General features: G+C 48.2%; 1 protein-coding gene across 1 annotated transcript; it reads right to left on the bottom strand.

Annotated features, from left to right (window-relative positions):
* Positions 1 to 290: 290 nt before the first annotated feature.
* TMIGD1 (transmembrane and immunoglobulin domain containing 1) lies at positions 291 to 4,024 on the bottom strand. The gene is made up of 5 exons (XM_049802811.1): positions 3,858 to 4,024; positions 2,574 to 2,852; positions 1,806 to 2,084; positions 837 to 940; positions 291 to 564 (listed from the first exon to the last, which is right to left on the bottom strand). The coding sequence occupies exons 1-5, from the start codon at positions 3,934 to 3,936 to the stop codon at positions 532 to 534; spliced, it is 774 nt and encodes a 257-aa protein (XP_049658768.1). The 5' UTR covers positions 3,937 to 4,024; the 3' UTR covers positions 291 to 531.
* Between the last annotated feature and the right edge of the window lie 6,841 nt (positions 4,025 to 10,865).

Genomic DNA, 10,865 nt, shown 5'->3' with positions numbered 1-10,865 from the left:
GACCCCAAAAAACTTGTTTCAGTGCTTTATCTCATCATCTCATTCAAGGGCTTAGTTCCACCACTAGAAATGTTGTTTTCTGGCTGTGCACAGGAACCTCATGGTCTTTACCTGTAGCAAGATGAAAAAAAGAAATGAAAAATCACCTACTAGGGAAAAAAACCCAACAAGTGAGTTGAATTCACCTGGGCTGCATTCAGCTCCAGGAAGCTTTCGGCAGGCTGGGGATACGCCATTATGTTTGTTCCCCACTGCCTCCACACAGGCGTAGCCAGGACCCTGGAATGGCCAGGGAGAGGGCAGGAGCTGTGCCGTGCCTGGGGCGGGATCTGCGTGTGTCCTGCCGTGTTCCCATGGACCCCTCTCTGCTGGGAGAGAAGGTGCGAGCTCATGTTAGCCAGCCAGAACAAGAGCTCGGGTAATTCAGCATGGCTGGGTTTAGCGTGCCGAGTGTTTTTTTGTTTCCCAGGTTCTGCCAAGGCTTAAAGAAGGGGGTTCATTTAGAAGTTGCATGAATAAGCAGCCCAATACTTACAGAGCTGTTTCACTTGATCTTTTGAAGCACTGCAAATAAAGAAACAGTCTTGTTATCTTCTGTATTTCCCAGCCATAGGGATATTTGTATGAATATTTTGCAAGTGTGTAATGCCTTCCACCTTAAAAATATCTAATATTGGATTCATCTACTGGTAATTCTAGAGCAGGAGGTACTATGTAGCAGTTCTTTAACAGTGGATAGGAACAGACTACAAAGTAGAATAGAAAAGGTAGAAAAACTCAGAGCATTGCAACAAAACAATACTGTTTTTTTCCTAAGAAACTAGTGCTTTCCATACCTTAAAAATTTTATCTTTTTGAGCCACAATTCCAAAAAGTACTGTGAGTGTAACCACCACGGCAGCAGCAATAACAGCCTCCGTGGGAAAAACAGGTTTTTTATCTGTCAAGAGAGAGAGGGGAGGTTGAATACGTGATAGATTAGTACAGTCACATAAACCAGAACGTTTCACGGAACTGTGGAAAGACATAATTCTTTTCCCATGGCTGTCACTGCTGATTTGAACTGTGCCCTCTCTGCTGTCTGCAGACTGACTGTGTGCATTAGTCCCCTGGAAAGAAGGGAGCCAAGCCTGTATTTTAGTGAACTGAAGGAAGAATTGAAACATCGGTCCCTGAAGAAGATCCCCAAGGCACTCTTATGCATGGAAATAAGGTTGTCCAGAAGTATCACTGATACAGCTAACATTGGTTTCCTCCCTGTTCTGAGAGTGCAGAAATGAGAGGGGCCTGGACACTGGGTGGGAAATGGATGCCTGGTGGGTCACCTCACCTAGCGTCACCTGCCTGAGACCTGAGCATCCAGCCCCAGTGAGGCTTCCACCTCCCTGTTGTCCGCAGGGCCATAATCACTTCTGGAGGCCAACTTCTCTTGCCTTATGCAGCTCTTTAGGCATGACAGAATACTACGGTCAGAGTAAGAAACTTCAAGTAAGACCTAAGGTGCTTTGAACCACACTTGAATTTGCCCTGTCAGCATGGGAAGTGAGACAGTGGGATGAGCCTGCCTCAGGTCACGCTTGCCAAATGCCTTTGAATAACAGGTAGAGCAGGAAAGGCCCTTCCTGGTGCTGTGGTGCCAGGCACAGGTGCAAGGAATGCTCCTTGCTGTCGCTGTGCCCTCAAAACTTAATGTGGGGAATTTACCACGTTCCACTTACACTCCTTAATGGAAATTGATTGCTATCGTAATAAAAGAGGATGGAGAGTTATTTGTAAATCTTACTGTTTGGCAGCAGCCTTGTTACCTTCAACTATCAGGTGGAAATCCTTTCTCCCCTCTCCCAAAGCAGATTTTACCACACAGGTGTAGGTCCCGTTGTCAGACTTCTGTACTGTTTTGATAGAGAGCTGAAAGACCTCACTAGTCTGGTACAACTGGTAACGATTTTGCTGTAGGATCAAGGTGTTCTTGTTCTTATACCAAGCTGTTTGGGCTTGAGGGTTGGATTTGGCATTGCAGGTCAGAGTAACATCTTTGTCTTCTTCGATTTGCAGGGACTCTTCTCCAGTCAGCTGGGGAGGAACTGTTCACAGTAATGCAGTTCAACAGGTCATTAATAATGCTGCTCACTATTTAATGCAAAATAAATTCCCTTTACACATCCCTTGTGCACCTTGTTCAGTGGTGTAACACACCACAGTTGTGCAGCCTTTCATGATCCCCGGGAATCAGCAGGGCAATCAGTGGCAGAGATGGCAACTCCTCTGCCCTGACTTGCATCCTTGGGAAAGAATCTAGGTGGAGGCAGGGACATATCCAGAACATCTTCTTGCTTAAGGGCCCACCCACTCCCTATAAAAGAGGCATTAGATCAGGCCATAAGCACCACTGTGGAAAGGGAGTGTCTTGTCACGTGAGTTATCTCCTCATAAACGCATTTTTTCTTGGTGAAGACAGTGTACAAGGGTGCAAAACACCCCGCCTTCAGCTAGTGCCCAGACACCGAGGTGCTCAGCCCATTATTTCGTCCCACCCCAGCCATTCTGCACAAATATCCCCCAGTGCAACTCACACTGGACATCCAGGATCACAGACACCTGGACAGACTTGTCCCGTGCCAGCTTGCAAGTGAAGGTGACTCCGTTGTCAGACTCGGTGACTGGGGATATGCAGATGTTACTGACATTCACTTTATTCCCATCTTTCAGATCCACTTTGCCGCCTTCTCGATACCAGAGCAGCTCCTCAGCCTGGCTGCTGTTCTGTACTAGGCAGGAGAGGGAGACAGGAGGGCCAGCCGATGTAGACAGGGAGAAGTCAGCAGCATGATTATTCACAGACAACTCCAAACCTGGAAAAGGAGAACGAGGGCACTAAGCATCCGAAGCTGTACCCTTCCTACAAAAGCTGCCCTGCTAGCTTCTCCAGGCCTCGACCTTGGAGGAGGGACTGAGAGTTTCAGGCTTCAGCCTAACAGGTGTTTTCAGGTGGGACTTTAGTTTTTGAGACAAGAAGTTGTCTTCATCACAAAGCTCCCTTCACAGTTATTTAAAAATGAAGTTGGGCTTTTGCCACGGACTGCAAGAATGCCAAAGCCTGACCTGTAATACGAAAAGGTCTGAAAACCAGCAGGGACCATGTAACACACAGAGCAAAAGATCATCCCCATCCCGCCAGTCTTGCTCACCCTCTTGCTGCAAATCACAGTTGCAGCATACCTGTGCCCTCTGGTTTTGTGCCCACAGTTTGATACACTGGTTTTTGGTTGGAGCTGAATGCACTTGGGAATATAAATTAGTTAATCAGCTCCTCAGCCGTACCCTGGCCAGTCTGAGTCCAGCTGTTGGAGAGCTGCAGTTTGTCTAACGTACAAACCTCAGGACATACTAAAAATGAGGAACCAGTACGGGAAATAAATTTTTGTAACGGGCTGAAACTCACTACTGTAGACTGTGTCATAGATTAATGAACTAAAAATACAGCAGAATAAAAAGGCACTCTAGTCCTGTGAATATAAGAAGTCTGAAGCTCCCTGTCTCTTCCCTGGTGTTCCCAGGTGGCCAAAGCCATCACACTTTTCACTGCTTAGAGCAAGTTTGAAAACGGTGGCCTCGTCATCCCTGTGCAGCTGCTGCAGTAACGTTGGAAAACACTGAAGCTTCCCCATTCCCTTCTCTGCTACTCTCAAAATCAGAGACCAGTTTTCAGACGGTCCTCAGGAGATGACCTCCACAACATCTGAAAGCTGGGATGCTGGTGTGGCACATCACCCCGGCACTGCCCAACCCCGGACAGTTTCGCATGTTGGTGTGATGGGGCTTGGACAAAGCCACAACGGATTTTTTCCATTGCTTACCTGTTACTACGCATGCCAAAAAGCAAACGGCAAGGACAGGCACTTCACAGGGGACGGCGAGGCTGCTTCTCTGTGCCATCTCGGAGGGGCCCAGCTGGTTGGTGTCTGTCGGAGAGGGGTCACAGCGTTGCTGCGTCTGCTCGGGGCTCACGGGATTAATTGCTTGCTGCCCTCAAGATACCCTGGGGAGAGCCCTCGCAGAGGGGGACAGGGTCACCAGGGAATAAACTAAGTTGATTTGTTGCAGGGCCTTTTCCAGTTCAGAGCAGAATTGAGGGAGTTTTATGTCTTTAATCCCTGTTGCATGAGTTCGTTGTCTGCAATCACCTGTCTACCAGGGGAAGCCGTCTCTGGGTTGTGTAGCACTGGACTTACCTTGGGAAGGTCTCTGGAGAGGCTGCTTCTGCTAAGCAATGCACAGCTCTTTCCCCACCGTATTTATAAGGTCTAAATTTTAATATTTTATGGTAGCTCAGTAAGAAGTGAGTCCATAAAATGGGTTCAAGGCCTCGTTCAACTCCTGGCTTTCTGAGCTCCCAGAACACTGAAGAAAAGTATTTGCTGGGCTCTGCTGGCTGTTTTATGAGACTTGCCGAGGCAATGAGTAACTAATGAGAGACTTCCTGCATCAGCTATAAAGACCTTCAGCCAAAAATAATATCTTTTCCCTCTCAGCTTTCTGGGTGTTCATGACGCTGTTTCAAGCCATAGGAAGTTTATCCTAGATTACTTTAGAGCAGGAGTAGACTCTGATTTGCCCCTTCCTACCCGAAGCTCTGTCGCCCTGTCCTCCTTTGCCTGGAAAATGAGAAAATGCACGGATTCAGCCTTTGAACTGCATGTTGGCAGAGGAGAGAGCAGAGACACTGTCCTGCTCACTGGTGCGTACACCAGGGTACTCCTGTGGTTAGCTCAGCCCCTGGGCACGCCACAACTTAAAGCGAGGGTCCCCTCCACTGCTGGGACAGCTGTGTGCACAGCTGCCTGTCTGTGGAGGGTACTGAAGCACTTGGCTACGGAGAAAACACTGTCTGAAATTGCCTGCTTATACTTCAGAAGGATGGTGGTGACACGGTTGCAAAGGATGGGGTCCTCACAGCCCCCCAGACCGTGTTCTCACCGCTGTCAGTGTCCCCGCGGACACAGGGCACATCACTCGTCAGGAACTAGCTCAGCAGAGCCATAAAGCGCATTTTATGAGCAGGAGGAGCCTGGTACACGTCCTCGGTGTTTTCTTCGCCTGTAGACGCAGTGGCCCCACTCAGCAGCACAGAGGTGGGCAGTGAGGGCTCTCTGTATGCAGAGAGCACACGAGCATACAAGCACTATTTATTTGCGGGTCCGTTGCAAACATGGGTCACCTTTGATTGTTTCTTGGTATGACTTTTTCTGTGTTCATTGGTTTATCCTTAAAACTAACAGGGAATCATTTTCTGTTAAAAAAAATATGTTTACCAAAGTCCCTTAAAGAGACAGTACTCAGCCTGCCTTCTAGAAAACTGCTATTTTAGAAATTAGTGTCCAGCCTTTCACTCACTTTGTACCTTCAAACTCAATTTAAGAAATTTTAAGAAATAAATTTAGCTTCTTCCACCATTTTTAGGAAGTTATATGTCCTGTCCTTGTAGCATTCAACTAAATCTTGGCTTATAGTCCAGTAGAAACTTCAATCAAAATGTCCTTCCTAAGAGTAAAGTGATCTTTGTGGTTTGGTATTAAGTTGAGTTGAAATAGAGAGGGAGGCAAAGGAACGGGCTGCGAAACGGCTCATGTGCTCCTGCCAAGACGTGAGCCGAAGGCAGGAGAGTGCAGGGAGGTCTGCCCTCCCTCTGGTCACTGCATTGCAATGATAATCCAGGAGAAGAAGGAGGTGTTTAGAGGAAGTGAGGATGTAAAGAATGAAAGTATGGAGTTTGGGGGTATTTTTTTAGTCTAGAAATGGGAGTAAGGGAAAAGACTGTCAGGTAACAGCTGTTCTACGGTGGGTTTGTCATGACGCAAGGCACAGCATCAAGCGGGACTTGGGCAAAATCTGTCCCAGGTTTGCGGCGGGTCTGTGTGATGGGCAGCAAGGTGAGCTCAGGTTCATCTGGTTTACGTTTTTTAAGTGAAGGCAATGGCAGTGTCCTCTTTTGCAATGGGCTTTGAGAGCTGCTGAAGGAAGAGAGACTAGAAAAGCAAGGTGTTACTTGGCCAGAGGCACTGAAAGGCAGGATTTTTAAACTGATAAGAATTACTTTCGCAATGACTTTTTAAACTTTTCTTTTTATACAGGGCGTAATTATCTTGTGGGTGTCTAATTACTGAGGTCTAGAGTTTTGTGGGTTGCATTATCCACCTTTCCATTACGTTTAGGAGGGACGTAAACCTCATGTTCCAGAATGTAAAGCAGCCACTAATGACTCAGACTGGGAGGAACCTCTTCAGTGAGGCAGATACTCCGTAACTCTCTACTGCAAAGGATCCAGCCCTGTTGATTGAGTGAGGTATTTGGATTGGGCACTGTCAAGGCTGGATTACACAGACCATGGGCCAGAGCCAGAGTAATCCACCACACCGGTTCCTGCTTATCATCCTTATGGCAACAGTGGACCAACAAACCCAGAATAAGACTGTTATTAAATATGACTCTGAACAGCCCCAAAGGGAATTAATTAATAAACACCAGTCTATTCCTGGGTGTAATCCAAGCCTTAGAAACCTGAGAAGAGAAGATTTAGAACATGATAGAGATTGGGCAGAAGTTTCTTTTCCACTGGGTCTCTTAACCTCCGACTCCAAACTTCACAGCAGTTTGGGTTCCACTTGGTTATCCTCGGTGCCTGCAGGGGTAGGGGGCACAACTCATAATCCCCTGCATTTTCACTGGCACGTGAGAACTTGATTTCTATTCAGCAGTGTTGTAAGGTCTGAAGGTTGGTCTTGGAGTCCGGGGCATAGCAGGATCTCCACAAACGTGTGGGAGCTGGGGATTGTATCTGTGGGTTGGTTTGTCAGGCAAACAATGCCTGCAACAAAGCTGTAATCCCGCTCCAGAAAACATGTTTCTGCAACAGTGCCTGAGGCTCTGCTCAAAGGCTGCCCCTGTCTTCCTCCTCATTGTGGTTCCCCACTCCTAATCCCTTTTTAATACGTGGTGCTACATATTTTGCAACACTTCCATTGTTGGAGAGTGACTGTAACATCCAAACCCACTGCCTCTGCTTGCCAGATATCTGGGCCAGAAAGCGAGGCTGTCAGGGAATGCTACTTGAACTTACTCAGCACTCCTGTTCCCTCCCACAAAACCTATTTTTCCCAATTATAAATATTATGGAGATGCGACGTGCTCTGATTTCTTAGACTCCCAGCCCATACCCCATATATTTTCCACTGTTGAGATGGACAGATCTCAAGTATTTTTTTCATAATTTTGTTAATATTTCTATTTTCTGATGGTCCTTATGTAAAAGACCACACACTATGCCACTGAACACAGAGGAACGATAAGTGATCTTTATTCTTGGGAAGGAATAAGAATAGTGAAAGGCGCACTAAACCAGTGAATGTTGTGAAATTTTAAAATAAATTGCTTAGAGGGCATTAAACATTCAAATGAAAAGTAAGCATTAACGGAGAAACAGACCCCGAGATAAATAAAGCGGAAGAGAAGCCTTCAGGAAGGTGAAGCTCCAGCACAAGTGTTGGGTGCGGATGCCATCTACTGGATACCCACCCACAGGAGCTGGCAGCCGGGAGGGAGGAAAGTCACCTTCTGGGAGCACTGGAAACGGGATGAGATCCCTGTGATCACCACGGCAGAAGCTCAGAGGCAGTAAACCCTGCAGAAGGCTAAAGGAATGCCACGCTCATGGACAGGTCTGCCGAAACCTTTGGGCTCAGAGGAGGAGGAGGATATATTTCTGAGATGGTAATTCCCCTCGGGTTTTAACTCTGCGCTGTGGGAAGTCCCCCAGAGACTCTGTGCTCCTACTGATGCAACAAGGAACCATGTCCTGGGCTTTTACTGATATGGCTACATTCATGCTTCTCTTTCAGGAGTGTGAGTAAAGTAGGCTTAGACAACCACAGTAATTGCTTTTAACAATTGCTCCTGGATCTTTTAAACTCTCCTTTTTTGAAGTGAGTGCAAGAAACGGAACCACATTCCAAGAGGGCAAGTCTAACCTTTAATCAAGAGCATCGAGGTACTTGCCAATGTTTCCTGTGCTGTGAAGAAAGCAGCCAGGGACTGTAGAAACTCTTAGGACTGTGCATGAAAGCCCCCCCAAACCGCTACAGTGCAGTACACGCAGCTGCCTGTTACCGGCAATCAGCACTGGTCCCCCTCTTTCCTAGCCACTCTGGGTTACATCCAGCACTGGTGGGTGCCTACAGTCACCAATCTTGACTTAGAAGACTAAAGATAGTACACTAGTGTGGCTGTTGCTATCCTACTCTGAGAAATATGGTCCCAAATAAAAGGAACTGTGAAAGGAACTTGGCAGTAAATTAGCAATACAGGTCCCCTGCAGGAGATAAAAGTGACTTATCTGTATTAAATTCTACTTAAATGTTGGTCCTTGCAGTTTCCTATCTAGGGAGTCCTGTTTAGTAGCTTCCAGCTTTCACACTTAGCAGCGCTCAGGGAAATTAATACTATTAGTCTTTGCTTTGCATCATTCACTCATGAAACTCCATTTTCTACCTGACTGAAGCAATTTGCAAGGCGGTCTCCTGCCTCAGCCACGGGGTCAGACTATATCGTAGCAGAGATTATCTGCCAGGTTCCCATGGCTTTGTTCTTTTCCTGGACAGAAAACATGCCTCTGCCACTGGTGGGCTGGACTTGAAGGGGTTTTTGTTTCCTCTGGGAAATAAAAATGACTGAGGATGATGCTAATCCGGGTGCCTGTTTCTTGCCTGATTTAGATGCTCTCTGATGGCCAGTACGGGACATTCCGTAGCAGTATTCCCAGATTCGCTTCTCTTTCAAGACTGTATTCTGCTGTGGCTGCTCTACAGCCTGAACCTCAGATATTTTTGTCTACCTAGGAACTTTCATCACCAGTGGGATTTCTTGGAAGTGCTCTGCTGGAAAACCAAGTGCTGATTTGATCTTGTGAAGTGCTGCCAAACAATATTAGCAGTTTTAACTTCCCTGCTGTGGCGTCATCCCTCGTTCCCTCTGCGAGGAATCTGCAAAGACTGAGCTGCTCCATCTTTCCAGTTCACGGGGAACCATTTGCTGCCAATCTTCAGGAGGAAACCGCACTCTTTCTCCGTGTCTGGAACCACTGCAGAGAGTGTTGTAAGGCAAAAGCCACAGCCCCTGAGTAACCACCTTCTTGAGTGCCAGGGCTGAAGCTCTCAGCAAGCACGAGCACAGGGCAGAGCTGAGGAGGAAGAGGAGGAGGCTTCTTGCAGGTCGGTCCCTAATCTGCGGACTTGCTCACCCAGGGATCCAGAAGGCAGAGCTCGCTTAGGTTGGCCCAAGGAAATGAGAAGGTTTTGTTGTTAGTGGCTGCTGAGAAAATGAGTGGATGACTCATCAGTCTTCTGCCACATGCTGCTTTTACAATTGGTTTGTTGAAATTCCAGACAACTGGGCTTTTATCAGCTAAAAAGGGAAATGAGCTCAGTTACTTTGTGTAATCCAGAGCAATTTATTTGTAGACTGAGGACTTAAACCTATGTAACGGTGATCACTTTTGAGACTGCCAAATTCCCTCTTGACGTTCCTTCTCCCTTTTGGTTTAAGAACATCCTGATGACCAAGGTCTTTTGGCTTTTCCACTTTAATTAGATCTGGGGCATCTTTTTGATGGATAATCCCCATTCCCTCCTTGTCCCCTCCTAACGACTGTGCAGCGCAGATGAGCCCCAAGAAAGAGAAGCCAATTTACTCTGCTTTTCCTCAGAGCCCTTTTGATGCTGTACCATGCTTGGCTTACGCAGCAGTTTGCATCATCTGATCTCTCACGCAAAGGATCCCAGAATGGGATGAAAGAGTCATACCACTGATGGTTCCCCTGAAAATGAGTTTTATGTGCTAGGCTCGGAGCTGGTGTCTCCAACAGGAAATGCCAGAGCTGGGAAGCAGATGCGTACATGAGATACTAATGAAAAGTTAAATGGGAATCAACAGGAATCTGCTGTCGGAGATGGACACTTCCAACGTTTTATGGACTGCAACGCAATTTTTGCGGAGTAAGCTAGTCTGCTTGTTATTCCTTATCATCTCGCCTGCTTCAAAAAAAGGAATTGGCAAAGATCTGAATAGAGGAAACCCCGAAATACTATTTATATATCTTTTCAGGCACACAGTTCTGCGGTAGCTCACCATACAGCAACGCGCCGTACCAAACATCAAACGGTGTCAAAATGTCTTTAACCCCCCGGAGGTCTGGTCTGAGCAGGTAGCGCCGTCAGAGCAGGCCACACGCGCTTCCCTCCGGGAAGACGGGCACCGGGAGCGGCACTTTGGCCCCTGTGAACCGCAGCTCGTTGCTTTGCCGAGGCAAGAGGCCACCCCGCTCCTTCCAGCCCCGGCCACGTTTGTGTTTTGCGTTTCTCCGGCTTGGCTTTATCTTTTGGACAGGAGGCTGCTGCAACGGCGTGTTGTGACACCCCTCCGAGGTACGGGGAGTATCGCCGTGTGCCGGTGTTTGTCCCCCTCTATGCAATAACTCGGTCTTGGATGATTATACTGATGTCTGCTGCACCGGGGAGCGCCGCGGACAGGCTCCGCGGGCCCCTGCCCTGCTCCTGCGGGGGCTTTCGGGAGAGGAAATACTGAGCGCGGAAAGCCAAAGGCCGCTTTCTCCCGAAGGAGGAAGAAAAATCACCTCCTTGGGGAGCGCAGGTCGGTTCTCGCCGCCTCCTCCCGCTCCCCGCTCGGCCCCCGCGGCGGCCGGGGCCGGGGTGGGGGGGGGGGGGGCAGCGCGGGCCACGGCAGCGGCGCGGCCGGCAGGGGGCGCCGCAGTGCTCCCCGGCGCCCCACCGCATCGTGACGCAGCGCTCCCTACC

The sequence above is a fragment of the Accipiter gentilis genome, chromosome 6, assembly GCF_929443795.1.
Source record: "Accipiter gentilis chromosome 6, bAccGen1.1, whole genome shotgun sequence".
Lineage (NCBI taxonomy): Eukaryota > Metazoa > Chordata > Aves > Accipitriformes > Accipitridae > Astur > Astur gentilis.
The sequence above is the reverse complement of the archived record's forward strand: the minus strand, read 5'-3'. Positions and strand labels throughout refer to the sequence as shown.

Bases quoted from the DNA above. Each gene is read 5' to 3' on its own strand.
- TMIGD1 (XM_049802811.1), bottom strand. From the start codon at position 3,936: ATGGCACAGAGAAGCAGCCTCGCCGTCCCCTGTGAAGTGCCTGTCCTT. The intron at 2,085-2,573 runs GTGAGTTGCACT...TACTGTGAACAG, and splicing joins TGTGATCCTGGATGTCCAGT to TTCCTCCCCAGCTGACTGGA. The intron at 565-836 runs GTATGGAAAGCA...CTTTATTTGCAG, and splicing joins AAAAAGATAAAATTTTTAAG to TGCTTCAAAAGATCAAGTGA.